The sequence below is a fragment of the Hevea brasiliensis genome, chromosome 3 (genome assembly GCF_030052815.1).
Source record: "Hevea brasiliensis isolate MT/VB/25A 57/8 chromosome 3, ASM3005281v1, whole genome shotgun sequence".
Classification (NCBI taxonomy): Eukaryota; Viridiplantae; Streptophyta; class Magnoliopsida; order Malpighiales; family Euphorbiaceae; genus Hevea; species Hevea brasiliensis.
The window spans coordinates 355,250-380,863 of record NC_079495.1 but is presented as its reverse complement, the minus strand read 5'-3'; the positions used below and the strand labels follow the sequence as shown (position 1 = coordinate 380,863).

Sequence of the window (25,614 nt, the reverse complement as noted above, 5' to 3'; positions counted from 1 at the left end):
AAATATATTAACAAATTAATATTTTAGCAAACAAGTTAGCAAACTAATTTACCAGATGCCTGTTTTAAATTGTAATATTTAAAAATCTAATTTAGACTTTAAGAAAAATATATATTCCAATAGCAATATCCAAGGTCATGATGAGAGAAAATTTTATAAAATAATTAAAAAAAAATTTTAATTTTGAGCTCTATTTGACTAAACTTTTATCTATTCTTTTTACACAAGTCCTAAGACTCAATTCCTAATTCTATGACTTTCATACATTTACTTTGAGTTTTAGCTTTCATAATCTTGTTCTTTCTCAACTTTGATTCATCTTGAGATGCCTTTGAGTGTTCTTACTCCTTAGATGCAACCTCAAAGATTCTTCATGAATAAGAGAAAGAATCTACACATCACTTAACATTAAGTTAGATAGATTCTATTTGAGTTTTATTATCATAAAAATCAATGCTCATTTTGAGCTACACGGGGTCAACAATCTCTCCCTTTTTGATGATGACAAAAATCAATTGAATCATCAATCTAGAATAAATAAAAGTGCGCGTAAGTTTATGTATAACCAAGCATGTTAGTATGCGAGAATTGCTCCCCCCTAAATGTATGCACACAAGTTTAAAAAGTAAAAGTATTAATAGCTATACAAAACTCCTCCTGAATTTATGCTACAAGAAATATTCATGAGATATCTATAGTTTCAATATGCAAAATATTAAACTTAATAGTTTGCACACATAAGCCACAATAGTTTGCATACACACTTCTAAAACATAAGCATACTTCCATTTTCAAAATATAAGCACACATCCATTTTTCCAAAACAAAAGCACACATCCATTCCATTCTCCCCCTTTTTGTCATCATCCAAAAAGGAAACAGGAGATATTAATCCAAAAAGAATCAAGTAAGCACAAACTGAAAAGCAGTAAACATATTAGTAAACTAAAAAAAATCATTTTCTAAACATTAAGTCTTTTGCTCCTTCGAATAGCTTTGGAAGGCACCATCATCTTCTTGGAGGGTTTAGCAACAGGTGGCTGAGAAACTTGGTCAGCCAAAGGTTCATGCTCTTGTGACTCATCCTCATCAGATGGGCTTTGAAGGGCAACAGCCAGAGTCTGATATGGATTGGACACCGTAGACTTAACTCTTTTCTTACTCTTCTTAGCCTAAGAAGCTTTAGCTACAGAAGGTTTAGGTGGAGCACTCTCCTGTTGATCCTTTAGAGAGTCTTTCTTCTTCTGTGTATACTCAACTACAGGTTCTACAATTTGTTCACTCTCAATTTCAAAAGTAGGCTCAACTACAGGTTCTACAACCTGTTCACTAACATGCTCAACAACAGGTTCAACTGCAGGTTCTATAACCTGTTCACTTTCATGTTCTACAGCAGCAGTAGACTCACCAAGCCCAGTACCTCCACACTCAACATTACCATGATAAAAAACATGATCATCATGAGTAGAAGAGTCACTTGCAGGAACATCAGTCTCAACATTGATTGCAAAATCAGTTTCCTATGCCTGCTTAAGATTTGCAATTTGTTTCTTTAACTCGTCATTTTGAGTAAGTAAATGACTTACTTTGTAATCAACAATATCCACAAATTTTCTCAGAAGTTCAATAGACTGATTTGATGTACTGAATTTCTCATTAATAAATGTTCTTAGCCCTTGAAGCTCACTCATAATCTCACTTTGGGAATCTGAATCAACTTTAGCTTTAGAAGATCCACCTTTTTCAAAACATTTCTTTCTTCCATCAGTATCATAATGAATTTCTCTAAGCACAATTAAATCTGCCCTAGAACTCTCCTTAGAGACATTTATATCCAACTCTCTAAATAAGGCAGTTAAGAGGTGTGCATAGGGTAATTTACCAATCTCATAAGCTTTACACATATTCTTGAAAATCAGATATGCCAAATTCATTCTTACACTGTTAATAATATGCCACATGATGCACATATCCAAGTAACTCAAATATCCATAGCTACCAGATTTAGGACAAAATATATAATTCACCATACTATGAATAATCTTAATGTGCTTAAAGGCTTTAGTGCTAGTAGATTTTTCACTAGTGTCAGTGTTGGCAGGAAAAACTTCACTTTCAAATTCAGTCAAATTAAAATCTGAAACTCTAGCAACATCTCTATGAGTAGAGATTCTATTTCCATCATTCAGCAATTTTAAGGCTTTAGCAATCAACTCAACAGAAATGTCATATGCTCTATCATTCAAAGAAACCTTAAATCTGTCTTCTTCATCAACTACTTTTAAAGTTCTATAGAATTCTTAGACTAGTCTAGGGTAGCAACCATCAGTGCATTCACAAACATTCATCCATTCTTGAAATTCAAAGAGTTCCTTAAATTGAAAATCAACCTGATCAAAATTGTCCCATTTTATGAACTTACAGTTTAGAAGCGCTTTGTCAACAAGAGAGCCCGATGATTTTGAAGCTCCCTTTTCGCGCTGAATGTCAATCCCACGCACTTTCCTTCCCTTTTTCTTTTCTGGTGCCGTCACCGCAGGTTCGACTTCCTTAAATGGGTCAAAGGATACACTGTTGGACTCAGTTACTAGTGTTTTTCTCTTTTCTTTCAATTTCTTTTTTAATGCGGCAACAAGGAGTTCTTCAGATTAAGAAGAGGACGGTGAGGCAGCAGCAAAAGGGGCTTTTCGTTTGGTGCGAGCCATAGATGGTGAACTAGAGGCGATGAAGTACTGGGAATTTAAAATGGGTTCTAGCGCAGTGAGGAATGAATGAGGGATTAGAGTTTTAAGTGATCATTAGAGAGTGAGATAGGCGCTTTGATGAAAATGGGTCAGTGTTAATGACAAAAAAAATTGGTAAGAGTAGTACCATGAATCAATGCAGAGGAGAGAGAGAGTCGGGTATGGTGAGAGAGAGAGAGAAAAAAAATAGAGTGTTGATAGGTAAAAGTTTCGTGTAGCAGTGGGCAAGATTGATTTTTCTTGAGTCTTGCGCTTTCCCTCTTCTAATTTGTTTTATTTGAATTTTATTTTTATTTTGAATATATATATATATGACACAGCGAAGAAAATGTGAATGGGTAAGTGCATTGATTGGCGGGCAAAGTTCAAAGCACTATCACTTTTTGGCTTAAAATTTGAACAGTACACGATACAGCAAACTAATTTTAGGCACGCAACAGTAGCATACAACTTAGTAAACTAATTTCACGAGTACAAAAATAAGTTAGCTACTGTTGTTTAGATTTTTCTTAGCAAATTACTCACACATTAGATAATATGCAGATATATTAAATCTATATGAATTGAATTTCAAGCAAGTGGTTCACTCATGCCAATTTCCCTTCTAATTTTACAAAAAGTTTCCTCATTAAGTAGTTTTGTAAAAATATCTGCAAGTTGATTTTCAGAGGTAACAAATTCAATTTTGATATCTCCATTTTGAACATGATCTCTAATAAAATAATGTTTGATCTCAATATGTTTTGTTCTTGAATGTTAGACTGAATTTTTGATCAAGTTTATGGCACTGGTGTTGTCACACATAATTGGAACAAGATTATATTTTAAACCAAAATCTTTCAATTGTTGTTTCATCCATAAAATTTGAGCAACACAACTACCAGCAACTATATATTCAGTCTCAGCTGTAGACAGACACTGAAGTTTGTTTCTTACTATGCCAAGAAACTAGTGCAAAACCAAGAAATTGACAGGCACCTGAAGTACTTTTTCTATCCAATCTACTTCCTGCAAAATCTGAATCGCTATAACCTACAAGATTGAATGATTTACATTTTGGATACCATAAACCAATTGAGTGTGTGCCAATAAGGTATTTGAAGATTCTTTTAACTACACTTAGATGGGATTCTTTTGGACATGATTGAAATCTTGCACACAAGCAAATACTAAAATGTATGTCTGGTCTAGATGCAGTAAGATACAAGATAGAGCCAATCATACCTCTATAAAGCTTTGTATCTACTTCTTTACCTTTTTTATCATTGTCCATTTTAATTGTTGAACTCATAGGAGTGCCCATGCTCTTCAAATCTTCCATTTTAAATTTCTTCAACATATCCTTGATGTACTTTGATTGAATTATGAAGATGCCATCTTTCCTTTGCTTAATTTGAAGTCCAAGGAAGAATGTGAGCTCCCCCATCATGCTCATCTCAAATTTATTCTGCATAATCTTAAAAAATTTCTTGCAAAGAAATTCTTTAGTAGCCCCAAAAATTATATCATCAATATATATTTGCACAATAAGCATATCATGATGATTCTTTTTGACAAAAAGTGTTGTATCCACTTTGCCTCTTTGAAAATCATTTTATAAAAGGAATTTACTAAGTCTCTCGTACCATGCTTTAAGAGCTTATTTTAAACTATATAAAGCTTTAGTAAGTTTATAAACATGATTTGGATGCTCATGATTTTCAAAGCCTGGAGGTTGTGCAACATACACTTCCTCGTCAATATAACCATTTAAAAATGCACTATTGACATCCATTTGATAAAGCATAAAATCCTTGTAACATGCAAAGGCACACAACATTCTTATAGCTTCAATTCTAGCAACCGGAGCAAAGGTTTCATCAAAATCAATACCTTCCTCTTGGTTGTAGCCTTGAGCCACTAGTCTAGTTTTGTTTCTAACAACATTGCATTTTTCATCCATTTTGTTTCTGAAAACCCATTTAGTACCAATAATTGAATGATTTTTGGGTTTAGGCACCAAATTCTAAACTTTGTTTCTCTCAAATTGATTGAGTTCTTATTGCATGGAAAGAATCCAACTTTCATCATTTTGAGCTTCTTCAAAACATTTAGGTTCAATTTGTGAAACAAATGCAACATTACCAAAATATTTTCTCAATTGTGCTCTAGTCATCATCCTTTGAGATGGATCATCAATGATGTCTTCTTGGGGATGATTTCTATGGAATCTCCATTCTTTAGGTAAATCTTAATGTTGGGGTTCATTCACTTGTAATTCTTTCAAATTTGGCATTTCTTCATTGATTTGATCATTGTTGGCATTATGGACATCTATTGTGGTATCTCCTTGAGTTTCTTCATCTTTGTCATCAATTTGTTCAATTTCTTGACTTGATTTTCCTGCTCATTATTATCATAAAAAACATCTTTCCTTCTAATAGAAGGGTTAGCCTCATCAAACAAAACATCAATAGTTTCCTCAATAACTAACGTTCTTCTATTAAACACCCTATATGCTTTACTCTTTGTTGAATACCCAAGAAAGATTTCTTCATCGGATTTAGCATCAAATTTCTTTAAGTTATCCTTCCTGTTATTTAAGATATAGCACTTACATCCAAATGCTCTAAAATATGAAATATTTGATTTTCTTTCTTTCCAAAGCTCATAGGGGGTCTTTTTCAAAATTGATCTAATCAAAATTCTATTCAACACATAGCAAGAAGTATTAATAGCTTCAGCCCAAAAATACTTTGGCAAATTATTTTCATTCAGCATAGTTCTAGTCATTTCTTGCAAAGTCCTATTTTTCCTTTCTACAACCCCATATTGTGATGTTCTATGAGCTGAAAAATTATGGTTGATTCCATGTTTATCACAATATTTCTCAAATAAATGATTTTTAAATTTAGTTCCATGATCACTCCTTATAGATGTGATGCAAAAACCTTTTTCATTTTGAACCATTTTACTAAAAGAGGTAAATTTCTCAAAAGTTTCATCTTTGTGAGCAAGGAAGAATGTCCATGTATATCTTGAATAGTCATCAACAATAACTGACCAAGATTAGCAGGAGACACGGGTCCAAACAATCAAGATGAAGCAATTCTAATGGCCTAGTAGTAGAAACAATATCTTTAGATTTAAAAGATGCTCTAGTATGCTTTCCTAGTGCACATGTCCTACATTGAAATTCATTTTCATCGTTAATCTTTGGAAGACCTTTAACAAGTTCTTTCTTGGACAATTTTGAGAGTGTATGCATGCTTGCATTTCCTAATCTTTTTTGCCATAAATAACTAAAATTATCAAAAGATACTAGATGTGTACCATGATTAGTTTTAAAGTTATTCATGTCAAGCAAGTAAATATTATTAGATCTATTGGCAATGAACAATATGTCATTATCTAAGTTATTGATTGTATAAAGAGAAAAAGTGAACTTTACCTCAAAACTTTTATCACAAAGTTGGCTTACACTTAGCAAGTTGTATTTCAAACCTTCAACAAGTGACACATCTTCAATGCAAGGTTTGGTTTCAATTGTGCCATTTCTAATTATTTTTCCTTTTCCTTTATCTCCAAATTTCACATGTCCTCCATCTTCCATTGTGATTTTTGAGAACTTGTCCTTTTCACCGGTCATGTGCTTTGAACAACCACTATTTATATACTATTTTTCACTTTCCTTCATCCCTTTGAAACAAACCTGAAATTCAATCATTTAGCTTTAGGTACCCAAGCAACTTTGGGTCCTTGGGGTTAGTGACTTTAGGTAAGGTTCCCTTTGGCACCCATACCTTCTTTACCTTAAGAAGAGTCTTCCTAAGTGCACAAGAACTAATCATATGACCTCTTTTATTGTAATAATAACATGTGACATTAGGCAAGGAGGATGTAGATGCTTTAATGAAATGATTCTTGTATTTACCATAGTTCATGAAACCATCAAAAGCAATTCCATATTTTTCATTTGAAATTTTTTGGTTTCCAAGTAGTGCATCTAGAGTTTCTTTTCCTTTTGTAAATTTTGCCAAATCATTTGTCAAATATTCTATTTTAGCTTCAAGAACCTTATTTTTCTTAATGAGCTTTTCACAACTTTCTTTTGAGTTTTTCAACTCCAAATCTAGCTCTTTAAACAAAGCAATTTGTCCTTTGTAAAATTCATTTTCTTCATACACATTGGACATGGCGATATTTTGTGATCTCAATGATTTAATTTCTAAATTCATTTTAGTGCACTTTCTCTTATAGTTTCTATACTCATCATATACTTTAGCAAATGCAAGTTCAAGTTCCTCTACATTAGGAGGTTCAAGAGAGTTTACCTCATTATCACTTTCTTCTTCCTTTTATGAACTTTCGACTTTCTCTTCAAATGCCATCATACAAAGGTGAGCAGTCTCCTTGTCACTTGATTCATTATTTGAAGATTCTTCACTGTTGCTCCATACTACTTTCATAGCTTTCTTACTCCTATCTTCTTTTCCTTTCTTCTTTTTGAGCAATGGACATTTGGGCTTGATATGTCCTGGTTTGTGACACTCATAATATACAATTTATTCTTTTGAATCCTTGAAATGTTTATCCTTGGGAGTATACTTTTTCAAGAATTTCTTGTATTTACTTCCTCCCTTCTTGAAAGCTCTTTTGAATTTCCTTGCAAGCATAGCCATTTCATCATCATCATCATCACTTGAAGCACTTGAGTTGTCACTTGAGTCAACTTTAAGTACAACTCCTTTCTTCTTATCTTCATCCTTATTTGACTTGAGAGTAATGTTTTTCTTCTTCTTTTGCTCATTTTCAACTTCATCTTTCTTATATACCATCTCATGTGCAATGAGAGATCTAATGAGTTCATCATAGGTGAATGTTTTAAAATCCTTGGTATCTTGGATAACTGTAGTCTTTGCTTCTCAAGATTTTGGAAGTGATTTAAGAATTTTCTTCACAACTTCGGCTTCCTCAAATCTTTTACCAAGTGCTTTGAGAAGATTGACAAGATCGGTAAACCTTGTACTCATATCCGCAATTGATTCTCCTGGCTTCATTTTGAATAGCTCATAATCTCAGATAAGGAGGTTTCCTTTGGACTCCTTGATGACATTCGTTCCTTCATAAGTGACCTCAAGCTTATCCCAAATTTCCTTAGCAGATTGACATCCTGAAACACGATTGTATTCATTAAGGTCAAGTGAGCAATGCAAAATATTAATAGCTTTAGCATTTACAGAAATTTTCTTCCAATCATTGTCATCATATTCATCTTCATTTTTAGGAACTTTAGTATTTCCTTGACCATTCTTTTGAGGAACATATGGACCATTTTTAATAATTCTCCATGCATCAATATTTACAGATTGTATGAAATTTCTCATTCTCACTTTCCAAAATGAGTAATTAGTGCCATTGAAGAGTGGTGGTCTAGTAATTGAGTAGCCTTCAGCTAGTGGTGCAGGTATACCGGCAGTGTTGCTAGATGAACCAGCCATTGGGGATCACTCCAAGGTTGTGACACCTTAAGCAAGAGAGACAAGCTCTGATACCAATTTGTTGTCCCAAAATAGTCCAAGAGGGGGGTGAATTGGACTTAAATAATTTTTCGGCTCTTGCTTGTAGCCTAATGAAAAATTATGGCTTTGTTCAACTAGGTGCTCCTTTATATATAGTGAAAGTGATATGTGTTTCAATAATGTGTCCCTAAATTGCAATTCAAGCTTCAATCAATATTTATAGCAATTTTTGACATAACATGCATCACAAAATATTCAACTAATTTCTCAACCTACTCAATATATCTTCAAGTATATCAACTCAATCTATTCAATCAACATTCAATATCATGCATAGAAATTAAATTACACAAAAGTAAAGAGATTAAGGTTAGAGAAATCAAACACAATGATTTTTATAGTGGTTCGGCTTAACTAGCCTACATCCATACTCTCAAAGAACCCTCTTTGAGTTTTCTCTCTACTATTTGCTCTTTTAAAGGCAAGAGACCAAAAGCCCTTTATAAGTTTTTCAACACCAAGCTTTTACCAAGGTAGCTTGAACCCTTAAACAAGTGCTATCTTAAGCACTCACACTCTCAAGCTTCAATAGGTGCTTGTATAACCTCTCTTGAATACAATTTAATGTTTTAACACTCATTCTCACTCAATACAAATCAAACTATAAAGAAGAGATGAGTTGATTTGCCAATGGTAGCTCAAACACTTTAAAGCTCTTGAATGAAAGCAATAAATGAAAAATCAATATTGGAGTGCAATTGTAAGCTTTCATCCAAATGTAAAATGAAGTAAAGAAAGTATATTTATAGTCCCAAATCATTTTAAACTGTTTGAAACCTTTTTGGAACGTTATACACTCTGTTCTAGGCAAAATAGCCATTATTTTATCTTTTTGTACGAAGAAGAGCAACTTTGATCATTTAGCAAAGTAATGAAATTTTTGGTAATAGTAGTAAACTAGTTAGCAAACTATAATTTTAGCAAACATATTAACAAACTAATATTTTAGCAAACAAGTTAGCAAACTAATTTACCAGATGCCTGTTTCAAATTGTAATATTTAAAAATCTAATTTAGATTTTAAGAAAAATATATATTCCAATAGCAATATCCAAGGTCATGATGAGAGAAAATTTTATAAAATAATTAAAAGAAAATTTTAATTTTGAGCTCCATTTGACTAAACTTTTATCTATTCTTTTTACACAAGTCGTAAGACTCAATTCCTAACTCTATGACTTTCATACCTTTACTTTGAGTTTTAGCTTTCATAATCTTGTTCTTTCTCAACTCTGATTCATCTTGAGATGCCTTTGAGTGTTCTTACTCCTTAGATGTAACATCAAAGATTCTTCATGAATGAGAGAAAAAATTTACACATCACTTAATATTGAGTTAGATAGATTCTATTTGAGTTTTGTTATCATCAAAATCAATGCTCATTTTGAACTACACGGGATCAACAAGGTCTAAAAAGACCATTAATATCTTAAAATTTAAGTGCGGAAACTAGAATTTAACTGATCTGTTCTTGGCTCTAGCATTCTCGAGTAACACTTTGATCAAGGAAGAACAATTAATGATCATATACCTTGAGTAAAATCTCAAGATGGGATCAATTAATTTAAGTGCGGAAATTGAATCTCTAAAAATATCATTATTATAAAATTAAGATAGGTAAATCTTGATAGGAATGGATTATTCAAAATAAAATTATAAAATATTTGAAATACAAATTGAAGTTAAAGAATTATGTAATATGACCATCTAACTTGATGGATAGTAGGTAAAATTTATTGAAAAAAAAAAGTACAAAGTAAATTCCAGCAAAGAAAAATGAAAAAACTTGCTAGACGATGAGCCAGCAAGACGCATGGCTGGAATTAAAAGAATCAAAACATAGAAATATATTAATTATATTAATAAGCGATCATATGGAGTTGAATCGCATTTAGGATACACAATAGATTTGGCAAATTTGCCACCGAATGGACCCTCATAGTAATAATTCCCCGGCGGATCATAAGAGCAAATATCGAAATAGCCTTTATTATTCTTGCACTCAACGTGCGCACACCCAAACTGTTGGGTGCTCTTCCATATAAGCTGCGTATAATGGCCGCAAATTTGGCCGTTGATGCATTCATTTGTTTTCTCATCGTAATACACGTATTCATCGGCCCAAACCTTGACGATTTCCGCAGGAGTCCATTGTTTCAAGCTCCAGAAAATGTTCTCGCCGTAGGGACTATGAGGAGAATGGATCAACTCACAATCTTCAATCCGCTGTTCGGCCCAGCGACGAGCGTAATCTTCCAAGGTTTTGTTCCATGTTAGGGGTTTCATGCCCAAGATTAACCTGACTTTGTTGTGGGCAATGGTGTATTCCTTAACCAGCATTGCTCTCGCAAATACTTGAGCCACTGGATGTATTTCAGCTGTTACCAAGTTCTTGAAGTCATCGCAACCAAGAAGTGTGGCGGAGACGGAAACGATGAAAAGGGAGGGGATGAATATGGTTAAGAGGAATCGAAATGGTAGTGACATACTTGATTAGTTCAATTGATAGCAGGACAAGGGGAAAGGACGATTTTCTTTCCCTACCCGGCCCCGCCCCCCTCCCCCCCCCCCCCCTTTTTTTTTTTCTCATCACTTAATTATATATATAATTTCTATTCAATTAATTATATATATAAATTTCTATTCAGCTTTTTTGTCCTATTATTAGATTTTATTTACTATTTTTTGTTGCATTTTATGTGACTTTTCATGGACAAGAAACCTTAATCACCTTGACTAGGTCAGAAGGCGGCATTTTTAGCTTTGAATTCCACGAGGACAGTGGCTTGCCATTCCATTTAACAAAATTACTCGTGTCCACGCTGTGTACCTCTAGCTGCTGGTTTCATTTGTGCTCTGCATTATTAACTGCTCTGTTTAGCATTAAGGGCATGTGGTTTTAATCCCAATGATACTAGAGATTTTTGGCAGTGCCAATAAGGGATAAATCTGGTTTTGCGTTTTGGGCAAGGACTAGTATTTTCATTCATCATGTTTCCAGTTCATCAGTTGCACTTAATACTTTTGCTGAATACCTTAATCAGCCTGTTGTTTTCTTAAATATTGCATATTTAAATCAACCTCTAAGGCCATTAGACTTTGAAATTTTCTGCTTCCAATGTGCTTTGCATGCATTATATATGAATATTAATTAATTCGCGACTTGATGTATAATCTTTTCTTCGTTAGAAGAATGGTTATGGTTTGGATTCTCCATTTGTCTCAGATTCCAACTCTGCCTCAGGTTCGCATAATAAAGGGAACAAGCTAATATTGATGAGTGCTGTGGCTTCGATTGTATTGATTCTTGGGATAGTGATAGCCTTCAGGTGCTGGCAAAAGAAGAAAAAGGAGCAAGAGCAAGCTCGGTTTTTGAAGCTATTTGAAGATGGGGATGATATTGAGTATGAAGTAAGGCTTGGTACTGTAATATGAGGAATGGTATTAAGTCGGCTATCGTCTGTACTGTAAATTTTATACAAATTTTGAATGGTGTTATACTGAAATTCCTTCTACAGTGATTATTTGCATTAAAAGCAGATTAGTTTTGGTTAACAAAGAATATAAGCAATTGCTATGCACATTTTGTTCAATATTGATGTTACCCTAATCATTACTCCACAGTTAATGAAGCAGAAACCATCTTTTTTTGAGCAATTGCTATGAACAATTCCTCCTTGATGGCCTTTATCTCCAACTCTGACTTGAAGATGGTAATAGAATCCTCTTTGACATATCTGTTTGCAAACCTTTTATTCACAATATGCCTGTGGATGTTTTGGTTCAAACAAGGCACTAACAGAAAATATCTTGAACAAGCGCCATTTCATCCGACATATGTGGGCTTTTTCCCACCGTAGTAATAAGAATCCTGCCCATACCATGACTCGTACTCAGACCATGGACTAGCTATCTTCACAAGAAAGCAGGCATTCTTCATTGTCATGATAGCTAATGCAAATGGCTCCATGTTTTTCACTTTGGAACTGCTGAAAACCTACTCAAATGGCTGAACGGCCAAGCAGCCAAACAAAAAGATGAGCTATTTGAATAGAAACATAATATCCTAGGCCTTTTCTTATTCTTTCCTTCATGCCATGGTCGGTGGGCCGCCGAGATACTGGCGTTGTGGGAGGACGGCAGAGTAAGTAGGACACAGGAGGGTGTTTAGTTTAGTTTATGCGACTTATAAATAGAAATAGAAAATTATAATTAGATTAATATTTGATTTGATTTATAAGTTGCTAAGTAAAATATTTTATGATTATAGTAATTTTAAAAAATATAAATACTATCTTTATTTTAACAATCACAACACTCACTCAATGATAATTATTTTGATAAATTAAGTTTCTTTTAAGTACTTTTAATTAAATATTTAAATTATTTAAAGTTAATTTTAAATAATTTTATTAAATAATTAATTATTTATTTTTTAAAATAATTTATAAATTAAAAAATACATTTTAAAGTAAAAGTAAGTAATAAAACCAAACAGATTAAAAAACCAAACAGATTAAAGTTTTCTCTCAGCTAAATGTAAGATGAAGATGAAGGAGTGGGGTTCACAGATGACTTTAACAATTTTAACCCTCTATAATACAATTATTTTTTTATGAGTTTCATGTCATGCAGTGTGGCACAGTTGACAGTTCTCTCCTTTATGTTGTTTCAATTTCTTTTTTCTTCTCACAATTGCTTACTTCAACGCTGCTCCATCTCATGAGACTCTAGCCCCTGTTTCTCATAGCCTAGTTTCTGATGGAAAACTAGATTTGAGACCTTCAATTTGCAAGGGCTTACCTAGTTTCCACCGTCTAGCGTCTCAAGCTTTAAGGCATCGTGTTTCAAATACTCCACTTCTTGAAAAATTATATTTTCAGAAAATTTACTTTACTTTTTTAAAAAGTAAAATAAAAATGTATGACAAAAATGTATTTAGTACATATATTAACTTTTTAAAAAGTAATTTACTTTTAAATTATAAAAGACAATGATAATCATAAAATAATTAAAAATACAATAAATTAAAATATAAATTACTAAATCACATTACACTTGTAGTACAAATCACTCAGTATCACCTAGATAAATCACTTTCTTGCATAAGCTTCTCAGAATGCAAATCAAACAAAACCCATGTCTGCACTTTCTAGATGTTACACTTCCCTGGTCTACTTAACCTCCGACCAGATAAGGCCTAAGACCCTACCCATTTTAATCATATATAGACTGAGCTCTCAACAGAAACTCAAATTTTATGGAGCACCCACCCATAGATGCAGGCCTTATCATTCACCTACACTTGCACCTCTGCAAAAAATGGTTGATTTACGATTTTATTTTTTTCCATCATAATGCGTTACCTGAACACTAAACTAGTCACATCATCAATCCATCATGCACACTGGGTTATATATTCAAAATCCATAAAAAGTAACATTAAACATTACCAAATTAATTAACTATAGCTCCCAATACCAGAAAATTCAAAATATGCTTTCCTCAATCCAGGTCAAAAGCTTTCAAGTATACTTTCCTACTTCCAAAGCATGTCAAATGATTACCATCGTTTAAATAGAACAGGAAAACACAAGGTCTTTCAGATGACATGGATGTGCAACTAAGGCACTTCCAGTCATTGGGACACACTTCTAGGGCGACTCGCTGCCTCTTGGGGTGCGGCGGTTGTCCTCATAATCATCATCAACAGGACTCCTGTCATCCCTAGGACTGGGACTGCGGCTCCGGCCATTAGTTTGAGCTGGACTTTCGTACCTCCCATCACCAGGGCTCTGTCTTTCAGGGCTTCTGCTCCTTGGGCTACCACTATATTCTGATCTCTCTTGCTGGTCATCCAGTTTCCGAGATTTGGGAGAAATGCGTGGGCTGCCATCATCAGGTGTTGGGCTGCGCTTCCTACTCTTGGAGGGCAAGCCATTCTTCAGATCGTGGCTCAGGGACCTCTCCTCATTCTCCACACTTCGCTCTCTCTTTGGTGGAGGTGATCTTGATCGGCTGACAAAAACAGGAAATCCAGTTAATGCAATAAAAAAATATATTTCAATGTAATCTAACAAATCACATACTTTTATTTGCATAGGAAGATCACCGACTAAAGTCAACAAACCTGTAACTTCGACCTCTGCTGTAACTTGGACTGCGGCTTCGGCCACGGCGAGGAGAGTGTGATCTAGCTGGTGATCGGGAATAACTCCGCCCACGCCTGTCATATAGGTAGACCATGCAAAGACAAATAGAAGGCAAGTAAAGCATTGAACATCTAGAGGGAATGATTTCCTTTAAAACAAAATAAATGATCCACAACAGGAGTACAGGATGGTATTGGAGAAAACTAGAGAAAATGAGATCACCTCAGTTTTTTCGGACTGTTTTTGCAGTTTCTCTCTATATGACCTCTTTCTCCACACCGATAACACTTGTTCTTCCAGTCTCCAGCTTTACAATCTCGAGCCCAATGGCCATCTATGCCACAATTAAAGCAACGTCCAGATCCTGGAGGAGGACCTCTGCCCAAATATTCTCGAGAACCACGTGGTACCTAGCCATATACCCCCCCCAAAAAAAAAAAAAAAACACACACACACACACACACACACACTCTTATGTTTTGGTCAATGATTATAACCAAACTTAAGCAATGTTTGATAGATAATATGAACAACAATAAAAATTTTGGAAATTCTTTTATTTTTCCATACAATAATACAAATTCTGGTCGCTCTGAATTTACAATGGATGATTACAAGCCAACAAATACTTTACCTAAAGAAAGATAAGAAATATACCCCCTTCGCAAATTCCACAATGATGCGGCTTCCATCAAACTCCTTACCATCCAAGTGATATCTTGCATCATCAGCATCTCGAGGATCACTAAATTCCTGTATAAAAAAGTAAGAATGCAAACCAAAATGCCACAATATAGTTTGCGCAAGACCTATAAACTATAAGCAAATAAAATTAAAAAGCTCAATCAAAGCTTTTGAAAACTTCATGGGATGGAAACACAAGAAAGAATATCACTTACAACAAATGCGTAGTCACGCTTCATATCCACATCTCGTACTCTGCGAAACGGTTGCCACAAATAGTAAGGCCAACATTACTTAAGTACTGCAAGTGAATGATACTTCACCCCTCATAGACGAACTAAACACCAGTTTGAGATTGTTGCCAATTCCATAAAAACACGCAATAACATAATAGAAAGTATCGCCAAAGTCTCCTATAAATCGGCAAGAATTTCCACCAATTCCACCATGGCAACCCTCTCACCATAGGCCTCCAGGTTAGGCAAAAGCCCAGAAACCTTCAACAAGATCATTCAAGTTAAAAAAAATGACACCTAGGGCCACAAGATTCCCACACAGATAACGTGACAGTTAACACAAAACAAGCTGCTGAGGAGCTATTTGTCCCTATGTATTTGCAGGAGGCAAACTGCATACCCTATGACCAATAATTGATAATCCAAGGATTTATTCAGCTAAACAAATAAGCAGATAGATATAATCAGTGTGCTAAATAGGATAGAAAGACAGACTTAAACTGGGGTTGGCAGCATCATTCAGCGGAACGAGAAAGGCCATGGACCACATTTGGAGGAGAAATTGCAAGCGTTTAAAAATAACTAAAACACTTGCCAATGTTTCATGGAAGAGGCAGAAAACAATATACCCTACTCTGAGCCAATACACCCAAAAATTTTAACACACAACTAGAAGTTACCTTCCATATTTGCTGAAAAGGTATTCAAGATCTCGTGACCGTGTACGAGAAGCCAGATGACCAACATATAGACGTGTATTGGCATATCGATCATCATAACGCGGCATTTTTTTTCAAGCTGCAGCAAATAGAACATTTCAATTAAACGGCTGGCAGATTAAACAATTCAGCAATAATTAAATAAACAAAAAAAATCAATTGAAACCAGGAGTACTCAGAAGAATTGCAAGTACATATATAGTATAAAAAAACATTAACATTGCTAATCAAGTTTTAAAACATGGTGATAAATTTGGCATCTTTTCCGAAGAAAAAAAATTTGTAGACAAAAACCTAGTCATAAATATCAAATTTCAGCTCCATGTAATCACAAAGAATGCACGCGCGCGCGCGCACGCGCACACACACACACACACACACATACACGGTAAGTTACAAAAGTAGCACTTCTCGATATCAATTGCTCAAGCTTTTGGGGAAGAGAAAGGGTAAAGGAACATTTGTGCAAATAGACACCTAAAGTAATCGCGATGGGAGCGAACAGATCTGCATATCGAGATTGAACAATAAATAAATTACAGCAACAGCTTTTACGAATCAAAACATCGATTGAAACCAAACAAATAGGAGAAAAGAAATAATCTTTTTGAAGCACCCACTAAAAAACAAACCCAGAAAAATCGAATCACCAACACGAAACATAATTCAAAAATACAAGTTCAAGCAGCAAAGAGAAAGAATAAGACCTAATTAAACGAGAATCTTAGAAAGAGAGAGGCAATCAGAGGAGTAGTAACCTGAAAAGGTGAAAGCCCCAAATTCAGATTGAAGGCTCAAAAGGCAAAGGTCTTCTTCTCCGCAGGAAGAGGCAAACGAGAGGGGCGTTTTTCAGATTTATGGTAGAGCCAACTAAACCGACAGATTTTATTTCTCTTCAATAAAAGGAATGGAGGGTCACGATACGTTTATGTTCATCCAAGGGCTAACAATCCCCGACGATAATTGATTAACTGACGACAGCTAATTTTTCTTTTGGCAGCGTGTGAATGAACGGGCCGAACAATAGAATTGGTGGGCTTTAGGCCCAACAATAGAATTAAGTGAACATTTAATCCTAAAAAAAAAATCCAAATTAATAATTAATGGGTTATAAAAATTATTGAATTAATGTTAATTTGAAAATTTTGTTTTAGTTTTTTAATTGATATCTCCATCATGTATGTGCTATAATTCAAACTAAATTGATTTTTAAATATACATGTTAATCAGATATAGTTTTTTCCCTTTTTTTATTGTGTATTGTTTTCTCATGCTTGTTTTGCTTTATTTGCTTACTCTCTCTCTCATTGATTATCATATTTTAAGAAAATGCATGAAGAAGAATACATTTTGTTCAAATGAAAGTATAAATGAGCTCATGATATATTTGGACTTAAATTAATTTTAAAATTAAATAAAATTTGAACTAGTATAAGAAGAGGAAAGCTATTCTAAAAAAATAATAATAAGAAGAAGAAGAAGAGGAAGAGGAAAGCAATTAGTATACGTAGATTAATATCTTACACAGAAGCCAAATCCCATTAACTAATAATGATTAGTGAAACCCCACCTCAAGCAAATAATAAACTCAAATCTACAATTGCCAGGAAAATCAGCTTAATTCCCAGAAAAAAAAAAAATCATAAATCTTTATTCACCTCCTCTTGTTCTTGCTTCCCAACAACAAAGTAAAGTAAAACAAGACCCTGAAGAAAAATCCCCAAGCAATGGTGATCCATAGGCAGCTCCATTTGCTTATGTCTGTAATGCCTTGTCCCCTTAGTATATCTGGTCCAGTGACTATGCAAGTGCTGCCTGTAATATTCCTGCCCAAGGTGTTGCTCAGGTTCTGCAACAGTTTGAGTTTTAGCGCCACTGGCACTGCGTTGAGCGGTGTGTTATCAAACATTTGTACGCCCCTTACAAAGCATTTTGTGGGATCTTGAAACTCACTTTGTAGAGCTCCTTCATATGGATATTTCACCAGAGAGAGATAGTGAAACCATATCCAGTAAGGAGGAATTCGATCCCGAGAAATGAAGAATCCGCTGAAGAGAAGAAAGTATGCTAAAATGGCAACCACAATTGTGAAGCCTAGCATTACGTGAGAGACAATGCCTGAGAGGAACGTAACGAATGAACTTCCTGCCCAGAATGCTGATAAGACTGTGAAGAAGAAGAAAAAGAACCCGGAAGCTCCACCCGCAAGCCCTACTGTCCAGTAGGTCGTAGCGGCAAAGGCAATAGAGAGTACAATTAGAGAGGGAATGGAAATTAGAGAGTGAGCAAGAACATAGGATGAGCGGCGATAAGCATTATACGCAGTTTCTCTCATGAAAATGTAACGTTCCTGGACAAAGGCAGGGATGGATTCTGCGCATGTGTAGTAAGTTGTGGACATAGCAAAAGCGAAAAAGCCTAATCTTTCTTGGGCACCTCTTGGAGAGTTGTCCAGATGCCAAAAAATGGAAGCCAAGATCAGTCCTGTAAGGAAAACCGCACCGAAGCGAATTCCGAACAATTCAGGCATTCTTCTCGAGTTGGTAAGTAATCTTTTCGCTAACACTAACATTTCAATCCAAAATGGATTGGCAAATGTTGGGACTGAAGATGACAAGTTGGAATCATTTGTGGCGCCAGAGACAAGTTTGCCTTTGGAAATGCTTGCGCTTATTGCATCTTTAAGGGAAAGCTTTGATGAATTGCAGGCACGGTTTCTTGGATTTTTCATGCTTTGGGCTTGCCATGACCTGTTGAATTCAACTAAGGTCCTGGTTCCGCCTGGAATTTCTTCAAGCTCTCGAAACAAATCTAGAGCAAACTCAGTTCGGTTTTCATTCTCAGGAATTGGATGCCCGAACTCTGCAAAGAATTCTGGAAGAATACCTGGTGGACCAGCATACACCGTTTGACCATGTGAAAGGAAGATCAAGCGGTCAAGTAAGCTCACGATTCGGTAACTTGGCTGGTGAATGGACATGATCACAATGCTACCACTTTGTGCAATTCGCTGCAACACCTTAACAACCATAAAAGCACTGGTGGAGTCAAGTCCAGAGGTTGGCTCATCAAGAAACAAAAGAATTGGGTCGTGAACTATGTCCATCCCAATAGAAACTCGCCTTCTTTCACCTCCAGAAACGCCTCTGTGCCCTTCATCTCCAATCACAGTCTGTGCCGCGTTGCGTAGGCCTAATTGATCGATCAAGGCCTCAACTCTCGCTTTCTTTTTGGACTTGGAGAGGGAACGAGGAAGCCTGAACTCAGCGGAGAACATTAGCGTCTCTTCAACAGTTAACATAGGAAACAAAAGATCATCTTGCATAACATAAGCAGAAATCACTTTCAACAGCCTTGACTCCAATACCTCACCATTCAAAGTCACAGACCCTTTCAAGCTCTCTTTCGAAATCCGGTCTGCAAGGGCATCGATAAACGTTGATTTACCAGATCCACTGGCCCCAAGAACGGCCATGATTTCCCCTTCCCTGGCTTCTCCAGATATATCATTCAACAAAACCTTGATGCCTGTCTCCGGAGAATCAAAGGAATCGTTGGCACAAAATGGAAGAATCATTTTCTGGCCAACTTTGACATTGTATGATAAGTTATTAAAAGAAAGAACAAAAGGATTTGAAGGGGACACAGAGCTACAAGCATAACCGAGGTTCATAGGTTGATGACGGGTAGGAGTGCTGCAATTGGAATGGTCAGTGTGAGCGTCTTCAACACGTTTAAGGAGCTCTGCAAGGGTGAGAGAGACGGAGGTTTTGGAAGTTCTAGGGTACTTTTGGAGCTCCAGTTGGTGGGTAGGGCTAAAGACTGGGATGAGGCTGTCATCGGCGGAGCTTTTTCCTCGCCGTGACATGCTAGAAGGTGCTACGTGAGACATTGTGAATGTTTTATTGTGGGCGTTTAGTTGCAACACTCTTTTGCAAAGGATTTTATAGGAGAGAGAGGGAGAGAGAGAGCTTTAAATTTTAATGTTTAATCATTAAAATTATAGAATATTTGTGATATTGATAAAAATAAAGTTTTCTTTTCTATTAAAAAAGTGAATTCATTTTATAATGTAAAAAATAACCTCATATAATTGTGAAAAGTGATATGAGAGAGAATATATATATATATATATATATACCAAATATATTTAATAATATCTCCTTGAATGTTGCATGTAAAAGTAGTAGGTGGAGGGAGTTTGTGCAGAGTTTGCTCTATCATTACTAAATCTTAATCAGAGAAATGATTTTTTGTTTTTTAACTTGGCTTTTTTATAGGATGGTGCATTTAAAAAAAGAAAAACTCTCCAGGTTGATGATTAAGATAAAATTATTCTTTTTAATGACAAATTTGGTGGGCTGTCAGAATCCAAGGAAGAAAGCCTCATCTCAATTGGTGATTCTCTTAATGCTAAATCCCAATAAATTCCCAAAGTTAATTAAATAATAGAATTTTTTGCTTTAATCAGAATAAATAATAGAATTGTCAATTACTAAGAAACAACAAAGAAAATTAGTAAATTATAAGTAGCCATAGATAGATGCCTCCAAACAGAAGAGAGAATGCAAAAATGGTTCATTTAAAGTCAAAAGGTAAAAGCGAACTTTGGTGGTGTGTTGATTAGCATGCATGAATAGGCAAAGCTCCGTTATTATTACTATTATGTAATTGTTTCGTGTGAGAGTAGTGTTGGGTGGCTGAGTGGTGAACCAACGCTTCCTAATCTATTCATCACACGCCTCCCTTTCTTTACGAAAACCACAAATTAAATTTCTCTCCATTGCCACTGTCACTTATTTTCTGTTTTTATAGCAGCGGTTGGTGGACCGGATATCCATCTAAACATATATGAATTTCAATTTAAATAAATAAAATAATTTTTTTTTTGTTTCCCTTAAATTGGATTACAAGTGAATTAGAATCGCAGTCTGACTTAAATTATCAGTTTCTTTTGAAAAATTTATTATTATATTAATTTAAATTAAATTGAAACAAAATTAAAATATTTTGTGATTTATTTAATCTCAAGTGGTGGGTACCATTTTTTTTTTAATTTTTCTTTTTTTTTTTTATCTTCTGTGTACTCAATCGATCTCAATGGTGGATGGCATGTGGGTGTTGATCTGCTGTGGACTCAAATGTATCTGTTTGCAGCAAGAAAACTTTATTTATTTATTTTGTCGAAGAAACACAACAGACACGTAAACAAACCAAAATTCACATAATTATACATCCCAATAGCAGCATCAACATCAATATGTACATAATTTGCCCACCCATTCATGGGATAAATTTTAACAACATATCTGAAGTTATATAATTGTAATACTATCATTTTTTAACTTAAAAATATAATATAAAACTCTCTCAACTTTTAAATTTTCCATAATAAAATCTCTTTAATATCTAATTATCGATTTTCTAATTAGACACTGACTTAGATAGTTTCAGCATGCTGCTTAGTCAGCATTTTTCTTTACTATTTCAAGCCATGTATAACTTAAATGCTTCTCCTCTTTGCAAATAAAATAATTTTTTACGTGTAGAGAGAATAATTTTACACTTTATATAAGACAATAAAGAGAAATACTGATTAAGCGCTGCGCTAGACCTGTTCACATCAGTATCTAATTAAAAAATCAATAATTGAACGTTTGAGAGATTTTACTGTGTAAAATTCAATAGTTAAGAGATTTTATGTTATATTTTAAAGTTAAAGAACTATAATATTTTAATTATATAAGTTGAAGAACAATTATTAAAATTTATCCGTTAAAATTATATATTTTGTGCTTGACGTCAATCTTTTGGGCATTTGCCAAATCACATAAAACCATTATTAAGTAATTGTTTTTATTGATTAAAATGTTTGTACCATTAAAAAAATTTTATCAGATATTTAAACACACTCAAAAATTATATCTTGCATTTCATAATGTTCTTTTATATCTTTCTATAGCTATGCACGGTTCTTGGGAGAATCGAATCAAAATGAAGAATTATACCAAACCGATAGAAACCGTATTGAACCAAATTTATTTTGATACTTTGCTTCGGTTATAGTTCTTTACTTCATAACTGTACCGAAATTGAATCAGAACTGTACTGAACCGATAACTGAATTTATACATATATTTTTCTATATTTTTTAGATATATTATATACTTTAAATATAATTATATATACATATATATTTGCATATGTATATATAATTGTGAACTAAATATAACTTAATATTATATTTTATTTTTTTATATTTTCTTAAAATTTAGGTATAAATACATTAAATTACCTTATATTTTTAATTATAAATATATATATATATATATTAATTCTTAATTATATTTGTATTTTATAGTTAAATATTATATGATTAATAAATAGTTAAAATGTATATTATATGACATACTTATATTATTATATTATATAATATATTTAATCCTTAATTATATACACACCTTATAGTTAAAGATTATATAATTTAGGTATAGCTAAAAGACATATTATATGATATATTATGTATTAATAATCCAATTCAAAAGTTAAGTGTTAATTCAAGTATGACTTTTAAGAAAATAATTATATAAAATTGTTTTAAGAATCGAGAATCGAATTGAAATAGTACTAAATTGAACCAAAATAGAAAAATCGAAAATCGAATCAAATTGAAACCGAAACAATAAAGAATTAAATTAAAATCATACCAAAATTTCAGTTTGATTTCAATTTTTAGGCAAACTCCAAATCAAACCAGAACCGAACACTTCCATATATTTTACAAGAGATGAGACTAAACTATCCAATACTACATTTCATTTTCTTATAATCATGATTAGGGATATCCTCAAATTACTTTTGACACATTGAAATTAAATCTCATTGAGCACTTTAAGGCACATTCTTCCACATTGATTTTGTATACTTTTTCCATCTTATCTCAGTAGCTTTTTAAGATTTTTACATAAAAATAAAAATTAAGAAAATAATTAAATATTATCATTTTTATAAAAAAAATTAATAATTAATTAAAATATCCTTATAATATCATTAAAATATAATCTCATTCAAATATTTCCAATCATTTTTTTATTAGTCCAAGAAGGCCAGCAAGGGGATTTTGTATTGCTTGGAAAGACTCTTTTGAAATTAATATTATCAACTATGATCTTTTCTATGTTCATACTCGTTTGATTCATTTACAGTTTGATTATGAGTGGGATTTGCTAGTGGCTCATTTGAACTCGGATGACAATGTGCGACAAGAACAATTTGATCACATTGTTAACTATCACAGTAATTTTGTAACACCCCAAGATTTTAAATTTTATTATTTATGAGTATTTTTGATATTTTAATTTTATTTAAATTTTAGGAATTTTTTTGAGATTTTTCGGATTTTAAAAATCGGGTTCGATTTTCCGAAAATATAAACTTTGAGGATTTTTAAAAATTAATTTAAAGACCACGTGGCAAAACTAAAAATATATTTGGAGTCTACGTATTTTTCTGAGTTTTATGAAATTTTTTCGGAATTTTTGGACCTCGTTTTCGGTCCCGAGGCAGAGTAAAAATTCAAAATTTTGTATCTGAATCGAACCGGCCGAATCGAACCGGACCGGATCGGACCGGTCGAATCGGACCGGCCCTTTTTCCTTCTTCCTTTTCTTCTCCCGCGCGCGATGGCTCTCTCCCTTCTCTCCCTCGTTTCTCTCTCCTCTCCGCCCCTAGCCGCAGCTTTGACCAATGACCAGCGCAGCCAGCCAACCACCGGGCCGCCGCGCCGAACAGCCGAAAGCGCTGAACGCCCCTGCGCGCCGCTTCGACTTCCCCGGCCAAATCCGGCCGATCCGGCCACCAATTGGACTGGGTCTTGTGTCCAAAATCATCTACTCGGCGAGAGCTTTCCATAGACACCAAGAACGCCGAAATCCATCGAGCGGATTGTCCGATTTTTGCTCGGGAAGATTTTAGCCCATTTCGATTTTTGGGCTAGATTTCTCGAAAATCGTGAATCCCACGAGAAAACCGAGGCCACCAGCACGCTCCATTCGTCGAGAGCTTCGCAACGACATAAATTTTGAATTTTTCCGACACCGTTTTCGGTGGGTCCCACGGAATTTCGCAGTGTTTTTCCGATCATTTAATGAGCTTAGAAAATTCTGAAAAATTTATGTACTAACCCCCGTGTTATGGGCTTCGTGTAGGTATCCTCGATTCGCGGAAATTCGGCGATTGAAGATTCGCAAATTTCGGGCGCATGCACTGCACGGAAAAGTCCCCGAATTGGATCGAGGTTTTGGCTAGCCCCCCATTGTCAGACGTCCCGAGCGCGTTCCCGAAGTCGGAATCGGCAAAGGTAAACCCGAACCTTGCTTTTTCGTAATTTTCTAGTGCTTAAATAGGATTAAAAATCCATAAAATATTCGTGGTAGCTTAGAAAATTACGATTCTTTTTGCAATAGCTTAGTAATATTGCTAAGGACCGCGGGGCAAAGTTTTATAATTTTTAGAGCTTGTTTGGGCAGTTTTTGCAAAAATGATCAATAATAAGGACTAAATTGAAATTTTGCGTATTGTGATGGGTGATTGATTTGATGGGCCCAGGAGGGGCTGTGTGATATGATTGAACTGTTGATATATGGATTGTGAATATAGAAGTGCGTTTTTAGCCCTTTTGCAGGTTGGGTAGGTCCTAGGTATAGGGGAGACTCTGCCGGATTTTCGGCACGACTTAGGACGTAATTGGTCTTTTCTTTGTTTGTATTGAGTCAGATTGTATTAAATAAATGTAATATGATTGTCAGGTGAGCCGGGACAGCCTTCTTCCTCCGCCCAGCCGCCACAGTGATTGTCGTCAAGTCTGTGAGTAGAATATTAATTTTAATTGTAATTTCGATATTATTATATGTTCAGCATGCCCATGCATCACTTATATGCATATATTTATGTAGTTAAACTCTAGGCACGATTTTTGATGCATTGATAAATGTTAAAGTGCCATATATGTTATTGTGGTAATTTGGAGCAGTGTGCGTGCGTTGGCGTGCGTGTGATGTGGTGTGGATTATGGATAGGACGGGTAGACACGGCTTGAGTTCTTCGCTGGGACCCGGTCCTTCGGGGTAGACACGGCTTGAGTTCTTCGCTGGGACCCCGATTTGGTATTTAAGTGGAAGTCCGAGCTGAGTTCTTCACGGCACTGAGTTGGATTTAAGAGAGTCAGATAGGGGATCAGCTCCCATATATTATGATTGATGTTACAGGGTGCGTGAGTGCTCCAAATTACCTTTGTGATGTTATGATGTGAAAATGATGTGGATGTTGCATTTCACTCTACAGGGTGCATTAGATTTAGATAGCTATAGAGATTATGGTTAAAATTGATATTTTACTCTCTGAGTCGAACGCTCACTCCTGTTCAATATTTTTTCAGGTTACAGGAGGATTTTATTTTGGTTAACCTGCTTTTCTCCCTCGCAGGTTGTTTATCAATGTTTGTGTAATTTTATTAACTC

The 25,614-nt window shown here is 34.6% G+C and overlaps 3 protein-coding genes across 3 annotated transcripts; all 3 read right to left on the bottom strand.

Moving 5' to 3' along the window:
* Positions 1-9,928: 9,928 nt before the first annotated feature.
* LOC131178480 (pathogenesis-related protein PR-1-like) lies at positions 9,929-10,836 on the bottom strand. The gene has a single exon (XM_058143439.1). The coding sequence runs from the start codon at positions 10,790-10,792 to the stop codon at positions 10,160-10,162; it is 633 nt and encodes a 210-aa protein (XP_057999422.1). The 5' UTR covers positions 10,793-10,836; the 3' UTR covers positions 9,929-10,159.
* Positions 10,837-13,692: 2,856 nt separating this feature from the next.
* Positions 13,693-16,973, bottom strand: LOC110654994 (serine/arginine-rich splicing factor RS2Z33). Its single transcript, XM_021811147.2, has 7 exons — positions 16,855-16,973; positions 16,058-16,175; positions 15,357-15,396; positions 15,115-15,210; positions 14,680-14,867; positions 14,436-14,531; positions 13,693-14,323 (listed from the first exon to the last, which is right to left on the bottom strand). Exons 2-7 carry the CDS (start codon positions 16,162-16,164, stop codon positions 13,960-13,962), a joined length of 891 nt encoding a protein of 296 aa, XP_021666839.2. The 5' UTR covers positions 16,165-16,175; positions 16,855-16,973; the 3' UTR covers positions 13,693-13,959.
* Positions 16,974-17,580: 607 nt separating this feature from the next.
* Positions 17,581-20,071, bottom strand: LOC110654992 (ABC transporter G family member 20-like). Its single transcript, XM_021811145.2, has one exon. It carries the CDS (start codon positions 19,986-19,988, stop codon positions 17,751-17,753), a length of 2,238 nt encoding a protein of 745 aa, XP_021666837.2. The 5' UTR covers positions 19,989-20,071; the 3' UTR covers positions 17,581-17,750.
* Positions 20,072-25,614: the final 5,543 nt, after the last annotated feature.